Raw genomic sequence first — 19032 nt, forward strand, 5'->3', positions numbered from 1 at the left:
TCTGGTGTTATTACAGTTGAAGAATTGTCTACTGATGCAATTAGTGGAAATCTTGTTAACAATGTTAGTACTATGTTTTGCAACATTCCAACGAAAAGCTTTTCAGGTGAAGGTAGTATAACTGATAGCATGAAAATCAAGTTTGTTAAGAAGTTTCTGGAAGGTGAAGCATTAAGCTGGGCAAATAAGTATACTAATTATGACATAACCTTTGTAGATTTTTGGGAAAGGGTTTTTAGATAAATTTTGAAGCTAGAATAAAAAGTGAATTTCTCACAGGACCAAATTACAGGGAAGGGCGTATTAGTATGAAACGGTTTTGCAAAAATCAGCTTAAAAAGTTAACAGTGTTTGAGCAAACCTTTTGATGAACTAAACCCGATTGATGCTTTAAAAAGGAGGTTACTGGCTAAGGTACAGTGGGACCAAAGCTGTATGCCATATGACACAGTAGACCAGTTTTTGAAATATGTAGATAAATTACAAGAGTTTTGGAAACAACAAGGAAATACAACTACAACACACACACTCATTTTTAAAGAGGTAATAATCAAAACTGGCACAGTAATAATCACAACAGTAGAGAACATCGTAATCATAGTGGTGACAATTATCATCAGAAAGAATATAATAGAGCAAATGGTAACAATTTTCATTTTGGAGAGCAACACGGAAATAGTTGTACAGAAATTGAAACAGAGATGATAATAGGAACACAAGGAAGCAGGATGGGGTATTAATTCAGGAAACAAAAAACTAGCTTGGGCCCCACTGTCAGTCTGCAAGTTATGGGCTCATGAAACAAATAACAAATGGACCAGAAATGACACAAATACCATCACATAAGAGTAGGGAATGATGATGTTGACAATTTGTGACACAATATTGATGGTGTTCATGGTATTTTTGAATATGATAAATTCAAGGTAAGTGATGATGAGATCATGGGAAGGCAAGTGCCTTGATGACACCAGCAGCCAAATTTCAGGAGTGTCTGAATCTTTAAGTAAAAAATTAAAACGTAATGAGGAGTATGTAGAATTACCTGTAATTTGAGTACAGATTAAAGGTACAACTGGGAAACACAGTGAAGAAGTTAACAGTCAGGCTTTAATAACTTTCACAATTGAGGGAGTGACTTTTACACATGTATGTTTAATAATTCATGATCTCTGTGAAGCTCATATCCTTGGCATGACATGGATAGTTAGTTTGAATGCAGGTTTAGATTGAGGTGGGCAGATATTGATTATCAATGCACCTGATGGAGATGGTATTTGTACTGATTTTATAAAGTCAACTACACTGAAGCACCACAGAATCTGGTATAGGCAGGCATATTGAAATATAGATATACGTAAACAGGCAGAATACATCGCTGCGGTTGACAATGCCTATATAAGACAATAAGTGTGTGGCACAATTGTTAAATCAGTTACTGCTGTTACAATGGCAGGTTATTAAGATTTAAGTGAGTCTGAATGTGGTGTTATAGCCGGAAAGTGAGTGATGGGACACAGCATCTCTGAGGTAGCGATGAAGTAGGGATTTTCCCATACGACCATTTCTCAAGTGTACCGTGAATATCAGGAATCTGGTAAAACATCAACTCTCCAACATCGCTACGGCCAGAAAAGATTCTGTAAGAATAGGACCAATGACAACTGAAGAGAATTGTTCAGCATGCAGAAGTGCAAATCTACTGCAAATTGCTGCAGATTTCAATGCTGGGCCATCAACAAGTGTCAGCGTGCAAACCATTCGAGGAAACATCAGCAATATGGGTTTTTGGAGCTGAAGGCCCACTCGTTCACCCTTGATGACTGTGTGACACAAAGCTTTACACCTTGCCTGAGCCTCTCAACACCGATATTGGACTGTTGATGACTGGAAACATGTTGCATGATCGAACAAGTCTCATTTCAAATTGTATTGAGTGGATGTACGTGTACAGGTATGGAGACAATCTCATGAATGTATGGAGACCCAGTATGTCAGCAGGGAACCTTTCAAGCTGGTTGAGGATCTGTAGTAGTGTGGGGTGTGGGCAGTTGGAGTGATATGGGACCTCTGATATATCTTGATACGGATCTGACAGGTGACACGGACGTAAGCATCCTGTCTGACCACCTGAATCCATTCATGTCCATTGTGCATTCCGACGGACTTGAGCAATTCCATCAGGACAATGCAACACCCCAGATGTCCAGAATTGCTACAGAGTGGCTCCAGGAACACTCTTCTGAGTTTAAACACTTACACTGGCCACCAGACTCCCCAGACAAAAACATTATTGAGCATATCTGGGATGCCTTGCAACATGCTGTTCAGAAGAGATCTCCACCCCCTCGTACTCTTATGGATTTATGGACAACCCTGCAGGATTCATGGTGCCAGCTCTCTCCAGCACTACTTCGTACATTAGTCAAGTCCATGCCACGTCGTGTTGTGGCACTTCTGCATGCTTGTGGGAGACCTACATGGTATTAGGCAGGTATACCAGTTTCTTTGGCTCTTTAGTGTATGTCTTATGAAGACGATAAAATAAATAGTGTACAATGTTTAAAAGATAGTGTCTTTGTAGTCAAAGATATGCCAGGATTAGGTACAGATGAAGCCAAATTTAAAGACCTTGTAGACACTAAGATTTCAAAAGCAGAAAGATTTAACTGATAATCAAAAATGGGCACTGGAATCTTTCTTATGGGAGTATAGTGATGTGCTGAGTAATATTCCAGGTAGAGTGAGAGGATATCAGTGTACTTGCAGCTGAAACCATATCAACAATTCTTTATAAAGCCTTATTGTGTACAGCTAAGAAAGCTGAAGCTGAGAAAGAGTTGCACAAGATGGAAGTGTGTGATATCATTGAAAGAAGCGTTAGCCCACATAACAAGCCATTAATCATTGTTTCCAAAAGAGATGGAGGAGTGAGATTGGTTCTCGATTCTAGGCATTTGAACAGGGATTTGTACAGAGAAACAGATCTCCCTGGAAAGACTGATGAACTTTTACACAAATTTAAGAATACTGAGTTTATGTCTAGTTTGGATTTAACTTTTAGATTTCATCAGGTACCTTTAGCCTCTGAATCCCATAAATATGCTGCCTTTCTTTACAGAAGCAGATGTTACCAATACTGTGTAGTACATTTTGGTTTGAACTCATCTGTAGCTGAGTTTATAAGAGCATTGGATTATGTACTTGGCCTGGTAGAAAAACTTACTGTTTATGTGGATGACATTTTGGTAACTAGGCTAAGTTGGGAAGAGCATTTGGAGTTGCTGAAGCATGTATGTGAAAAATTTAGATGAGGAGGTATGACTGTGAAACTCAAAAAACGTAAATTTGCTGTCCCAGAACTAAAATTCTGATGTCATGTAATTACTGGGGAAGGAATCTTGGCAGATCCTAATAAAATCAAAGCAGTCTCAAATTTTCCAGCACCACGTATTAAATACAACTGAAGTCTTTTTGTGGTTTACATGGATTTTGTCAAAAATTTGTGAGTGGACAAAGTTTGAATGCATCCTGTTTAAGCAATTTACTTAAAAAGAACACCAACTGGTTTTGGACCCAAGAATGTCAGCAAGCATTCGAAAACATCATGAAAGAAGTAAATAATCAAAATTTGCTACATTTTATTTACACATAGATAGTAGTGTTTGGAGGCAGAACTATTTCAGGAAAAAGAAGTTAATGAGGAAATCATACATGACACAATTACCTTTGCAAATAGAATGCTGTTAAAACACGAGAGAATCTTGCATAGTTATAGAGAAGGAATTATTGGCTGTTTACTGAGCATTTACTAAATTTGAAACCTATTTGCTGGGACATAAAGTAATTGTATATTCAGACCAAAAAGCACTACCCTACAAGAATGTAGACTAAATCACAATAGACTTACCAGATGGGGAATGTATTTGCAACAATTTCATTGTGAAATTAAGTATATTAAAGGTGCAGATAAAATGCCATTGGGTGGAGGTAATCGAAATTTTGATCAAAAGAGTTTAAAATCAGATACATGAAGGGTATACATGATGAGGGAATTATTAGGGCAATGTGTAACAAAATTATAAGGAACCAAAACCATGATTCAAACTGGAGGTTAGTAAAGAGCTGTTTAGGCAAAATAAATTATGGAAAAATTGGACAGGTATTATAAAGTATATAACGGAGCACTTTTCAGGAGAACAGATGTGGATTCTGATGATTGGAAGTTACATAGGCCATAGAAAGAAACTGGAAAGTTGATTAAGTATATACATGAGCGTTATGGACACTATGGCATTCAAAAATGTAGACAAAAGCTACAATCAACTGTTTATTTCTATAATGTGGCTAAAAAGGTTAGGAAAGAACTACCTACTTGTGACAGGTGTCAGAGAATTAAGGTAAGTAGCAGAACTTGTCAAGGTGAGATGCAAAATATAACACCTGAGAAACATATGGATATAGTTGCTGTGGATTTTTATGGAAGTTTACTAAAAAGTAAAAAAAGATTATCGTTATATTTTTGTAATGATTGATGTTTTTTTCCAAACATATAAAATTATATCCAGCCAGAAAAGCTACAAATAAGGAGACAATTGCGAAAATTGAAAAAGATTAAGTTAAAAATGAAGGAAAACATAAATTAATTCTGTCAGACAATGGATGACAGTTTGTAATTAAGTGTTGGGGGTCATTCATAGAAAAATCTGGTATTAGACACATTTTAATTTCAGTTTAGAATCCTTCATCCAATCCAGCAGAGAGATATATGCTGGAATGAATCATCTATATTGCACATACTGTACCCACAAACATCCTAAATCGTATGAATACATCAGTGATTTTGAAGGTGTAATAAACAGCTTGCAACAAAGTTCCACAGGGTTTTCACCTTTTGAAGTTACGTTTAACAATAACCAGCAAATCTTATCTCATGTACTATGTCTGCTCAAAAACGCAAGGCAGTTGTGAGAGAAACCATGAAAAAGCAGGGAGAGATAGGAATAAAAAGACATGACAATAAGGTCAGAATCACATAGATCAACATTGCACACTATGTTTTTGTTAAATCACATAAGAAATCTAAAATGTTAACATCTAAGTTAAAAAAGTTTTTTGATATCTATATTGGCCCATTTAAGGTCACTGAGAACCCGCATCCCAATGCCTAACAATTCAATTATCCTAAATCTAGAAAGCTTCTTGGGTTAAGAAATGTTACCTCACTGAAACCGCATGAAGAAAAAAGTGAAGATAACTAACGAAAAGGATTCTTTCTGGAATGTTGTACAAAAAAAGTATATTCTGCCATATGTAAAGAACTATGTAGTTACAGTACTTCATAATTTTTTTTCCAAACAGTTTAAATGTGGTAACTTCTTATTTTGCATATGCTTTGACTTTTCTACTGGTTGTAAATAAGTTATGATTTGTATTTTATTATGTTCTTTCATGAGAAGTAATTATTTTTTTACAATGTTCTTTGTCACTGTTTAGAGTAATCTTTAAGTACAGGAGTCAATCAATTCCAGAGCATTTATTCAGATTTTAATATAACTTTCTTTGTAACATGTAATGAATTAGTACTTGGGTCATTTCCATGTTATTTTTAGACATGATATTTGTGTAAAAAAAACTCTGGAAGCCGAAAAATAACCATTAGAGCATCTACTTTTGCTGTCTAGAATTATTGGTCGCCCAATGAAACTTTGACATTTCTTCTGTGCTACTTTCGGGAATATGTGTAGAAGGCAGCACACCATTTCTCACAAAATAACTTCAATTCCTTGTACTGTGTATAATTTACTTGTGATTACTATGATAGATGTTTTATATTAATATTATTTTGTATATATTTCAAATTTTCATTATTTCCCCATTTAAACAGGTACTTTATGTAAATGTGAAAAAAGCATTTCAAATGAAACAGTGACAAACAGTTAATGAACAGCACTTCAAAGCAAATTTCAGTGTTGATGACATTTTTGGCATACTTTATGGCCAATATTTGTTTACATAAGTAACTAAATAATTCAGTTTTCCCAAGAAAATGTGTAAGAATGAGCTGTCTGTCTCATCCTGCAGCATAATTTGAAAGAGTTGATAAACAATTTTTCATATGTTATTGTATAATCTATTATGTGATAAGAAAACTATTGTTGTTGTTGTGGTCTTCAGTCCTGAGACTAGTTTGATGCAGCTCTCCATGCTACCCTATCCTGTGCAAGTTTCTTCATCTCCCAGTACCTACTGCAACCTACATCCTTCTGAATCTGCTTAGTGTATTCATCTCTTGGTCTCACTCTACGATTTTTACCCTCCATACTGCCCTCCAATGCTAAATTTGTGATCCCTTGATGCCTCAGAACATGTCCTACCAACCGGTCCCTTCTTCTCGTCAAGTTGTGCCACAAACTCCTCTTGTCCCCAATTCTGTTCAATTCCTCCTCATTAGTTATGTGATCTACCCATCTAATCTTCAGCATTCTTCTGTAGCACCACATTTTGAAAGCTTCTACTCTCTTCCTGTCCAAACTATTTATCGTCCATGTTTCACTTCCATACAAATACTTTCAGAAACGACTTCCTGACACTTAAATCTATACTCGATATTAACAAATTTCTCTTCTTCAGAAACGCTTTCCTTGCCATTGCCAGTCTACATTTTAGATCCTCTCTACTTCGACCATCATCAGTTATTTTGCTCCCCAAATAGCAAAACTCCTTTACTACTTTAAGTGTCTCATTTCCTAATCTAATTCCCTCAGCATCACCCGACTTAATTCAACTACATTCCATTATCCTCGTTTTGCTTTTGTTGATGTTCATGAATGAACTAATGAATGCAAAATGTTTGTAACAATCAGAAACTAAAGGACAAAATAAGTGATAAAATTGATTACTCGCACATGGAATAGGTAAGGGGTCTGCTGACTTTGGTAGGCACACCACATGGCAAGTGGTGCCTTTACTAGCTGGGGGTATCCATTCTTAATTTCTGATGAACTCTATTCTCTTTCCTATATGAGTTCTGTTCCCACTGTGCTCTTTAACTGTTGTTTATTCTTTTCTGTCTGGGATCTATCCTACTTTCTGTCACCACAACTTCTGTGGATGAAGTAAGATGACAGTTCTGCTCTTGTCATACCTGCCATCCCTCCCAGGGGACACTGGCTTATCGTAGGCACCTTCAGTGCCGGGCGGAAGGGTTTGCGTGCTCTGACAAAGTTGAGAGCTGTGCCGGCAATAGCGTAGCTACTGGCAGGGTCACTCAAGCTGGACTGGTCAGTCAGACAAAGTGTGTCCCACAATGTACGGTGGGGGGGGGGGGGGGGGGGCTAAAAACACCCAGGTCCTCCAAGTTGGGAGTTGGGCGTTAGGCTAACAACCCCACCTCAGAAAAAAGTGCTGTTGCGGATACTATACACATGCCTCGGAACAGAAAGGATTGCCTGTTGACGGATAGCCACCTGGAATGTGAGGACACTCAAGAGGCCTGGCAAGCTACAAGAAATTGGGAAAGAACTTGATAAGTATACAATACAGCAATACAAGAAACTAGATGGAAAGGGCAAGGAATGATAGTGTCGGGGGAACATTTAATTATGTATAGCAGTGGAAATACAGGCCTTTATGGCACTGGTTTCCTTCTACATAGGTCTATGAAGGCTAATGTAATTGGTTTTCCAGCAGTGAGTGACAGAATGTGTTCTCTAAGAATAAGGGCAAAAATTTTTTGCGTTACAATAGTGAATGTCTACACCCTTATGGAAGAGGCAGATGAAGATGCAAAGGATATATTTTATGCCAAATTGGAAGAAGAAATTGGTAAAATTCAAAGGCACGATGTGAAAATAATACTTCGAGTCCTAAATGCAAAAATAGGGAAAGAAGAGGTGTATAGAAGTATAATAGGAAAGGAAGGGCTACACAATGACAGTAATGATAATGGGCTCAGAATGATAGACTTCACCAGTGGGAAGAACATGATAATAAAAAGCACCTATCACCCAAGGAAAGATACTAAGAAATGTACATGGGTATCACCAGATGGAAACACAAGCAACCAAATAGATCACATACCGTACTCATAGGCAAAAGGCATGCATCAGATATTATGGAAGTTAGCAACTGCAGAGGGGCAGATGGAGACACAGACCACTACTTAGTACGAATTAGATTTAGGCAGAAGATAAATTTGGTAAGAAACCAAAGGAATAAGATAAGAATGAGACACAATATACAAAGACTCCAAATGAAGGAAACACAGGAACAATATAGGAAGAAACTAGAAGAGATATTGGAAGCAGGGAGAAACACAGGGAATGAAGATAATGTGGAAACTAAATGGGAGTTGTTGCAAACTGCCATTAGCGTAGCTGCAGAAGAGATACTGGGGAGAGAACAACGCAAAAGAGTGGTTAAGTAGTTCGATGAGGAATGAAACGAGAGAAATGAAGCGAGACGGAGAATGTTGCAAAGGAACACGAGGTTAGCAGCAGAAGAAACGGAGAAAAGAGGAAAAGAGCGGATAAGCTTTGTAGGGTAAAGAAAAGGCAGCATGAAATGAGAAGGATAGAGCAGCTGGATGAAATGGGAGACAACAAAGTGATCAGAAGGGTGTATGAAAGAACAAGAGATTTGAAGAAAGGTTTCCAACTGCGAGCGGTTTTCTATAAGGATAAGGATGAAAACCTAATTGGAGATAAAAGCAAATTCCTAGAAAGGTGGCAAAAGTACTTTACCAAACTGCTTGACGGGAAAGAAGGGGATAAAGAAGAAGGAACCGTGATTGAGAATGAAAGGGAACGGGACTCAGAATTGGAATTGGAGTTAGATGTAGAGGATCTGGAAGAGGAAGTAGTACCAGAGCTAGAGGAAGTGAAGAATGCTGTCAAGAGCCTAAAAAATAATAAAGCAGCAGGAGAAGACAGTATAGAGGCCAAATTATTAAAATATGGGGGAAAGAAAATGGAGGAGGCAGTCCATGAATTGATAAAGGAAATATGGGTAAAGGAGGAAATGCCAAGGACTGGATCAAGGGAATTATCTGCCCATTACATAAAAAAGGTGACAAGTCAGAATGTAGCAATTATCGTGGATTCACTCTCTTTGATGTAGCATACAAGATATTTAGTAAAATTTTAGCCTCCAGGTTTGAAGGGATGATAGAAGGGATATTGGGGGACTATCAGGCTGGATTTTGGAGGGACAGATCCACGATGGATCAGATATTTTTATTAAGACAAGTGCTAGAGAAGTTTTATGAGTATGACAAGCAACTACATGAATTGTACATAAATTTTAAGCAAGCGAACAACAGCCTACACAGGAAGAAAATTATACAGACCATGAAATAATTTGTAGTCCCACTAAAACTGATCAATGTAACAGAAATGACAATGAAAGCAACAGTGTATAAAGTAAGAATAGAGCAAGAACTAGCTCGTGAATTCCAGGTACGGAGGGGGCTACGACAGGGAGATGTGATCTCTACAATGCTATTTAATTTAGTTTTAGAAAAGGTGATGCAGCAAATGCCAATAAACCCAGGAGGAACAATACTTAATCGGCAAGTTCAAATGGTAATGTGTGCGGATGACGTAGCATTAATGGCAATGAATGTAAGGGCACTAAAGGGGAGCTACGATGTGTTAGATGAAGCAGCAGGAGAAGTAGGTTTAGAAGTAAACATAAACAAAACAAAGTACATGGTTAAGGGGGGAGTCCAATATAAATGGACAAAAGAATTCAATAGTAATGAATGGGAAAGAATGTGAAAGAGTGAAAACATTTAAATACTTACGTTCTGTAATAACTTTTGAATGATATATACTAACCACAAAAGATAAATATGTATCCCAGTCCCTATGGTGGGAGTTGATGTAATAACTGAGTGTCCTCCCAACTGTTTGGTGAACACACTCCATCCTTCCATTTGAGCATGAAGTGGACTAGTTCATAATTTCTTCATTCTCAATGACTGACACAAGACCATCAGATCTGATATGCAGTTTTTCCCCTGATCTGGTACTGTCATTGATACACCAAACCTCCAGACCCATCTACTCACCAATGCTTGCACGACTGTGTGTGCCTGCTGGTTCGGCATCGGCACCATCTCAATACAATGGGAGAAATGTTCTATTATAGTCAGCACAAAATGATTTCCTGCTGGAGTTCAGTGAAACAGTACTAACACATCCAAAAAGATTCCATAGCTTTTGGCAATATAGAACAACACTTGTTTTTGGCTCAAATCTGTGTGTTGTGTACGCTGCATTCAGTTCTTCATGTGCTAATTGAAATAACTTTTTCTTATTTTCCACCATTTTTTTTCCGCCACCATCCGATTCATTGGTCTACACCCTCCATGGGCAGACAAAACTTGATCATGCATCCCTTTAAGCATTTCTTCCCTTAGCTTTACTGGTACTATCACTCACGGCCCCAATCCTATCCCCTTACATGAAAACCTGTCACAAATGATGAACTGCTGCTTCATAGTGTATTGCTTACCCTCTTAGTCTTGACCTAGGACTTTTGCTACCTTCTTGACAAATGATGACCTGCTGCTGCATAGTGTATTGCTTACTCTCTCAGTCTTGACCTAGGACTTTTGCTACCTTCTTGTCTGATGTGTCCGCCTTCCTGTTTCTTCCCTGACTTGTGGATTACTTTACAATCAGATGCAATGAGTTTTAATGCCCAACTCATCAATCTACTGTATGGATCCTTCAGACCCAGTAACCACTTCAAAGCAGCATGATCAGTCACTACTTTAAACTTTCTCTTGTAAAGGTAACACTGGAAGTACGTTAATCCAGACAACAGGCTGAGGATCTCCCTCTGCAGTAGAATAATTTCTCTCAGCTCTATTCAGTTATCTCAACACAAAAGCGATAGGGTGTTCATCTCCATTGACATCCTGGCTCAAAATGCACCTTGAGGGCATGGTTCGATGCATCAGATGACAGTATAAATTCCTTCATTCATCCTCGAACACCAACACTTTACTCGAGGTCAACACATGACTTGAGGTCAACACTTCCCCTAGCTCAGCAAATGTTTTCTGACACTCCACAGACCACATAAATTTGATATTGGTACACTTTCTCACCAACTTAATTAAGCAGAGAGAGAGAGAAGAGAGAGAGAGAGAGAGAGAGAGAGAGAGAGAGAGAGAGAGAAAGAGAGAGAGAGAGAGAGAGAGAACCTGTAGGCAAGCACTTGCTGTCAGAACCAACAATAGAAATAAATTAGATGTTTTGTAACAACATTAACTCCCAATTATTGCTCAGTTCTAGCTAGGTTTTGTCAGGGAGAAGAAAGTTTAAGAAAGAAGCAAAAGGTGGCCAGGCAGTGTCTGTGTGTTCTTTCAAGGTATGTCCACAGACAGACTCAAAAGAAATGAGATTTGGAGGAAAAGAGTCAATAAATAACAAACCACAGGCTGCACAAAATGTTGCCACAATGTTCTATGGAATGATTAAGGAGAAAAATCGAGCTTCAGACTCAGATATTATTAAAGTTCTCCATAGGCAAAATATTCTATTGAAGACAGGTTTTGCTGTACAATTTGTGCATAACAATTAATTCCTGAGCAAAACCAAGGAAAAGATTGCTTTCATACGTGGCTTGAAAAAAGACAGAAAGGAAGCAACCTTGAGGCATCTCAGCTGGAAATTGGTTCAAATGAAATTCTTTGTTTTCATGACTCCTTTCCAGTCAAATAGTGGATAAGCTACTGGAAAAAAAGAAGATATTCATTCACCTACTTTACACCATATAATGTGCTGGATCATCACATTGTCAAAATACTAAATAAAGATTGGGAAGCAAAGGATCTCAAGTCCAGTACGTTAAAAGCCCTAATATCTAAGATGCTTTCAGAATAACTGCTCAGTGAATGATGACTTATGAAAGGTTTAAAAAGAAGGTTTCATTGTCAGTATGCAACTCTTATCATGTAAGTCCTGTAGAGGTTGGGGTTCTTAAGTCTACAAAATTCAGCTAAGAGGTGAGGAAAGAAGCCAGTTGGAAAAGAAAATCATTAGCAAAGAAAAGAAAAAGTATGTCTTAAGACTTGAGGCATTTTAATGCACCACAATGAGCAGAAGTGTTTTACAAGGACTTTTTGAATGAGATCAATAGATTTCCAGTTTATTACAGCAAGTATTTTGTGTTGTATTTTAAGTGATTTTTGCTACTTTCCACTTCTGTTTACCAAACATTTTTAAGAAAAATGTATGATACTAAATCGTTATACTGTAGCACTTTATTGTACTTCTATGCAAAATGAACAATGGAGTAGCTTTTTTGTAATTTATTTTAAATATAACAGAAAAAAAAACAAAACAAAAAACAGTTTGACTGTGGCTATTAACAAAACCTTTTACTTCCATTATTGTATTTACCAAATTTTCAAAAAAACTTGGAAGTTTTGTCCCTCTACTCTGAAATTGATAAACTTTTTTAAAAGTCAAACACAGTTGAAATCATGCCTACAAAAGCTGTGTAAAGGTTAAATTATCTCACTTGTGTAATTAACACTTTCCTATGATATTTAAAAAATGTATTTGCTCAAAAATTTACTTTTTTGTGTTTACCAAGTTTTACAGAAGCAATTGTTTCCGTGATGTTTGGAATGGCCTAAGCATCTGTGATTACGTTGCAATTCAAACGGTGATAGGTGCAGCAAAATCTATACCATTCTTTCTTAAACCATCCATAGATTTTTTAGGTACGATTACGATTCCTGGCCCCCCACCCCACAAACAAGCAACTACTATCTTCCATTATCCCACCAGATAGATGATTATTGATAAATTCTATAAATTCTTCTAAAATTGGGTGCAGGTATCTCAGTATTCTGTACAGCTTCCAGTACACTGGTACACCATTTCCTATAGGAATCCAGTGTTGCATCATTGGTACTGTAGGCAATGGTCCCTGTCAAAACAAAAAATCCTGATACTCCAGCAACAGTTCTTCCACATGCGTTCTGTCTGTTCCTCTCCATTGCTTAACCTTCTCATGCAATGCTGTCTTAGTGGCATCTTGTGCCGGTTCATAGTTCACACCTTCCACGCAGAAAGTGCTTTCTCTATTCCCAACTTAAAAACTAAAATGAATCAATTATTCTTCATGTTGCCCCCTTGTGTGTTCAGTTCCCTTCTGCTGCTTTTATGCTTGGGGTATCCAAGCCACTGCAATCTGAATGATGGCTAGGTCCGAGCTCAGTCTTGTGCTTTGTCATCTACGTGCCAAAGCAAGGACTGCACTCAGCAGAACAAGTGCTGCTACGGAGATTGGTATGATAATGTCAGTGTTGCCTCTTTCCAATACTAATTTTCCCGATATGAATTTACATACTTGAGCAAGTTTTCCAGGGAGACTCATTGCTCCTGCTGGTACAGAAGGATGTTTATAGACTGCAGTAATTCCGGCTCTAGAATTTGATTTAAGTGGTTAGATTTGCAGCAGGTAGCATTACCATGGGGTCCTCTGAACAACACAAATGCAGCTGTGAAATACTCAGGTGTGTTAGCCCCAAAATCATGGCAGGCAGGCACACACTAGGCCCCATTATCTTGCACACTGTTCCATTTAATAACAAACTATTCCCATTTAATTCTAGCCTCTCTGCTGACATAAGCTTTCCCTACTTGAAACAAATAGCCACTACTATGATCTCGTCAGAGGTAGAGTACAACCAATGTGCCTTGGACTGGTGAAACTACAATTCCAGTTCAGTCACTTCTTTATTGCATTCTCTTACATCCTTTCATCCCATTAGTAATTTCATTACACAGGAATCCTGCCACTCTCTTATTACCATGTTCGGACAGACAGTAATCTGCCCTCAGTGGCATTTTTTGTAACTTTGCTTCCTCCATTTCTAAATATCTTCCTTTGTATTTTGCAATTAATAAAAGTCACTGTGTTTTTACTCTTACAAATTTCTTCAGTACCCCCACTTGACAGGATACACACGAACTATGTAGCACTCGTAACATGCTTGTTTCCCTGTTACTCATATGGAAATGAAATGTAAACTTTTACTCTGTCAGTTCTCACCTTGAAATAAAAGGGTAAGTTTTTGTGCTCAGGTTCTAAACCAAATCTCAACTCCAGTGGTAGTTCCTAATGTACTTTCCTTAGACCTCCTAAACACTGCTCTGATGACAACCAAGTTTACCCCTAGGTGACCTCTTACATCCTACTGCATGGCCTCTTGTAGTTCTGTTACTTTCCCTTGTGCTTCACAAACACTATCTTCTACAGACTGCAACCATTTTGTCATTATTACTTCCCTACCTAAGACTTCTACAGTAAAACATCGTTAACACGATCCGAAGGGACCAAAAATTCAGGAGTTCGTGTTAAAAAAATTCGTGTTAAGTGAAAAAAACATATTTTAATAAGTATACATGTACAGCAGTACACTAAAGTGTAATACACTACACTATCAATCACGTTATTGTAGACTTATAACACTATAAAGTGATTGTAAAATTACAAGTACTCACAAATTATGTATGTTACTTTCTTGGAAAGAATTCGGTCATGGTTCACTGACATTCATGGGAACAATAATATTTTGTAATTTCACAACCAATTGCAATGATAGCATCCGTAAACCCAGCAGTGACGTCGGATGTTGAAGCGAACCGTTCTAAACAGTCCAAGTCTGTAAACATCTCCTGACAGGTAGGTGGAATGGTATCTGTATTTTCTTCATCACCACTTCCTTCTGATGGCTCTTCTTGCACATCATTCATAGCTTTTGGCACATCTGTTTCCACAGAAGCACATATGGCAACATCATTGTCTACATTAATGAATTCTTCGAAACTAATCCCAGGGTTCACAACGTCCTGCAGAACTGTCCATTCATCAGGTGAAGTGTCATCTTCTAACTCGTGGACATCTTCAGTGTTGCTGTCTCCAAGCTCTGTTAAAGCACTTCCCTATATGATGTGGCAATACTGAGTTCCAGGCTGCTGCGATGGCTTTTATTGTGTCAAGCAGATTCCAATTTGGGGTTGCACTATTGTTTTCAGCAGCACGAATTGCAGCTCTTACAAGTCGCTTACGATACGCTCTCTTTATGAGAGAGATTATGCCTTGGTCCAAAGGTTGAAGACGGCTTGTGGCATTGGATGGAAAAAACTGAACCTTTATGTTGGATAGGTTCAGATCATGAACATTATGAGCAGTACATCTGCCCAATGTAAGAAGAACATGTCTATTTTGAGCAACCATTCGACTGTTGAAATGAAGAAGCCACTTGCAAAATGATGTACCATCGATCAAAGCTTTCTTGTGGTGAGAGTAGATGCAAGGTAAAGTGTCCATATTTATGTTTTTAAACCAACATTGTTTCTTGGGTTTACCGACAACCCAGGGATGAAACTTCACTGCCGTCAGCATTACAGCACAGTACAACAGTCACACATTGTTTGCTTCGTGCTCCACCATGACACTTATCGCCTTTTATACCCAGGGTGTGATTTGGAAAAAGATTGTAGAAAAATCCAGTTTCATCCATGTTAAACACATCACACGAGGTATACTTTTCCCTCATTCGGTTGAATTCATGCAACCAGCTGTTCGCACTTTCTTCTTCAACTTAATTTGCTTCACCACAAATTTGTACAGATGAAATTGAATGTCTCTTTTGGAATCGATACAACCATCCAGCAGAACAATGGAAGTCTTCCATGCCCAAAGCTTTAGCAATATCATTTGCTTTTGACTGAATCACAGGGCCAGTTAAAGGTATGTTAGATGCATGCATATGATTGAACTATTCTAGCAGTAACATCTCGATGTCTTCAAACTTGGCAGTACGAAGTCGTTTAGATTAGTTACCAGAACCTCATGCCGCAGCATTAATAATTTTTTCTTGATTCTTAATAATCGTAAATAAAGTAGATTCAGGTATTTCAAACCGCTCTGCAATTGCTGTTTTCTTGGTACCACGGTCCACTTCATCTAGAATCTTAAGCTTTAACTGTACATTTAGAGCTGTCTGTTTCCTCTTTGCCATTTTCGCGTGCTATGGTACCGGTTTTAACTGTAGTTTTTATTCAGTATTCCAACTCGATATGGCTACAACTAACAGAACACCTGTCAAATCTGGCACTGAGTATGTTCCTAAATGCTGCTCACACATTATTAAATTTCTTACAATGATAAGCGTACACTGATTGTTGAGGTGATAATTGCAGCTACTGACCTACAATAAGTTAAAAACTAGTCAATAATAAGTATAATTAGCTTTGTAGCTATATTTCCTACATTCCTTTCGGAAAAAAATTACGCTTTAGAATACTCTAAGGTCGAAAGTTTGTGTTACAGTGAAATTTAATTATGCTAGGAACTGAAACAGAGTTCGTAATTCGCCTTAACCGAAATTTGTTTAACCGATAAAACATACCGTAAGAACTAATGTATTCCTGGTGGGACCAATAATTTTTTTCGCATTAACCTTGAGTTCGTCTTTTGTGAGTTCGCGCGAACGAGGTTATACTGTATTTTGTAGTTTGCTGATATTCTGATTAACCGACTCTTTTGCAGCTCTAGCGTAACTTTCTTTCCTCTCCCTTACATACATTGCTGCTCCACAGCTGCTTATACTAATTACACTAAATCTATATCTAACGTTCATTAACAACCTCTTTTTCTTCTGATACCTTTCTCCTCACTCTCTCTTTCTGGTCCTCATCTCCTACCTCTGGAGTAACTTCGACTCCCTTGAAAAGGTTTCAACCACCCTACATGCACTATTATCATTCTTGTCAGCACTTTAATCTTGACATTTACTGGGGATGTAGTCTCTGCCACTTCGTACTGCCCGATACTTTACAAAAAACTTCTTTTACTTTTCCTTCAGCGTATACGAAGCTGATAACATCACCCACTGACCACCCTTATACTGTAGCATTCTTGCTGTACAGCCCACTGCTTCTCCCTGTTCCTTGGATGCTTGTGTACTTGGCCTCTGTACTCTTGTTCCATTCCTTAATCACTCTGCCAAATTTCTTGACAGACTCTCCAGTCTTCCCTTTCTTCATTATGTAGAATGATGATAGCATTTTATGGGTATATAGTTCTTCATATGGTGATAATCCATTGTTCGTATGCTATTTTGAGTTGTAGGTAGACACAAAGTACTTCAGACATCTCAGTTGGTGTGATGTGAGTCAGTGTAGTATACAGAATCTGCCCTAGTGTCTAAGCACTTTTTCAGTTTTTCCACTGGCTTGTGAATGGAGATGAGTTGTCCTAAATTTCTTCACATTCAATAACTTACACAACTGATGTAAAGTTCGTTCCCTGGTCTGTCACTATTGTCCCAGGCGCACCAAACTTAAATATCCAATTATTCACAAGTGTTTGTGCAACTGTAGCTGCCTTCCAGTTTGGCATCTTGATCATTTCTACATATCTTGAAATATTATCTATTATTGTGAGTACATATTTACTCCCCGTAGGTGTTTTAGTGAATGAGCCTAAAAAATCAATCCCCAAAACTCAAATGGTGCTAATGCTTCAGGTAAACCTCTGTGATGGTACTGTTGCTCGACATGAATCCACTCTCTGTACGCACTGTATGCAGTTCCCCACATACTGGTTTTTATGTCTGTCAACCTAATCCTCCACCAATACTTTTCTGCTACTCTCCTGTTGGTAGATCTGCAACCTCCATGACCTGTTAATATGTGATCATGAGCTGTTTGCAGCACTCTGTTCCTTAACTTTGCTGGTACCACTACCCAAGGCCCCAACTAGATTCCTCTGCATACAAAACAGTGACTGTTTAAAATACTACTTCCACCCGTCATCTGCTTTTTGTGCAAATTGCTGTTCCTTAGGATCAATACCCCCAATATATAATACAGCTACTTTTCTACTTAAACCTTCAACATTTCCATGCTTTTTCCTAGGTTTAAGCTTAACTTCAAAACCAAATTCATTTAGTGTTACTGACCATCATATCAACCTATAGAAAGGACACTAACTCCAACAACAATTTCAATGCTGCATGACCCTTTATTACTCTAAACTTTTTTCTGTACAGATACATTTGAAATAGGTGATTTCATAATAATGCTTAACTTCTCTTTCTTTGTTGTGGAATAATTTTTTTCACAGAATTTAGTTACCTCGATGTGTAAACTACCAGACGTTCTATGCCTTCTACCTCTTGTGACAACACAGAGTTAAGTGCATGGTTTGATGCACTGCATGATAAAACAAATTCTCTATTAAAATCCAGAAATACCAGTATCAGACTCTATATTACAGCTTCTTTAAGCTCCTCAAAAGCATCCTGGCACTCTTCTGACCACACAAATTTAGTACCCTTTTTGAACAATTGTGTCAATAGCCCGGCAATATCTGCAAATCCTGTACTGATTCTGGTACAGGAAATTCACGTACAGCTCTAATTAATCTCGGGTCTGTCTTAACCCCAACTTTACTTATGATATGACCTAGGTACACTACCTCTTCCACTCACGAAATTACATTTTTCTATATTCAATGTTAACTTCGCTGATTTTAATGTTAGGAATACTTCCCCTAATCACTGCATATGTTGTTCCATATCACTCCCACATATGATTAGGTCATCAAGATACACTAAGCATTGCCGTGGTTTCTCCATCCAGAAATCTCTGAAACTTTGCAGGTGCATTTTTAATCTGAATGACATTCTTTTCAATTGTTAGTATTTCCAGGGTGCCAAAAATCCTGTTTTATGTCACACCTGTGGTGCAGCCTCTATCTGGTGACACACTTCAAATCCATTGTGAAAAATATTTGCACTGCCCTAAATAACCCAAGGTTTTTGTAATGTCTGGCAAAGGTGGGCATTTGTTATGGTTTTCACATTTAGGTGTCTGTAATCACAACAAAATCTGTTTTCAAGTTCTATACATAATTATTTTTTTTGGCATGACAACTATTCCTGTGCCCTCTTCTCAGCTTCTAACAAAATAATTTCATTGATTGCGTCTTCTC

General features: G+C 37.9%; 1 protein-coding gene across 1 annotated transcript; it reads right to left on the minus strand.

Annotated features, from left to right (window-relative positions):
• Positions 1-13076: 13076 nt before the first annotated feature.
• Positions 13077-15435, minus strand: LOC126119832 (tigger transposable element-derived protein 6-like). The gene is made up of 3 exons (XM_049915073.1): positions 15088-15435; positions 14582-14972; positions 13077-13123 (listed from the first exon to the last, which is right to left on the minus strand). The coding sequence occupies exons 1-3, from the start codon at positions 15433-15435 to the stop codon at positions 13077-13079; spliced, it is 786 nt and encodes a 261-aa protein (XP_049771030.1).
• Between the last annotated feature and the right edge of the window lie 3597 nt (positions 15436-19032).

The sequence above is a fragment of the Schistocerca cancellata genome, chromosome 1, assembly GCF_023864275.1.
Source record: "Schistocerca cancellata isolate TAMUIC-IGC-003103 chromosome 1, iqSchCanc2.1, whole genome shotgun sequence".
Classification (NCBI taxonomy): domain Eukaryota; kingdom Metazoa; phylum Arthropoda; class Insecta; order Orthoptera; family Acrididae; genus Schistocerca; species Schistocerca cancellata.

What these genes read in the sequence shown, in the direction of transcription:
- LOC126119832 (XM_049915073.1), bottom strand. Translation starts at nt 15,435, where the DNA reads ATGCTGACGGCAGTGAAGTTTCATCCCTGGGTTGTCGGTAAACCCAAG. An exon ending in GAGCGTATCGTAAGCGACTT is followed by an intron (nt 14,973 to 15,087) that starts GTAAGAGCTGCA and finishes CACATCATATAG; the next exon opens with GGAAGTGCTTTAACAGAGCT. An exon ending in ATATTATTGTTCCCATGAAT is followed by an intron (nt 13,124 to 14,581) that starts GTCAGTGAACCA and finishes GATTCATTTTAG; the next exon opens with TTTTTAAGTTGGGAATAGAG.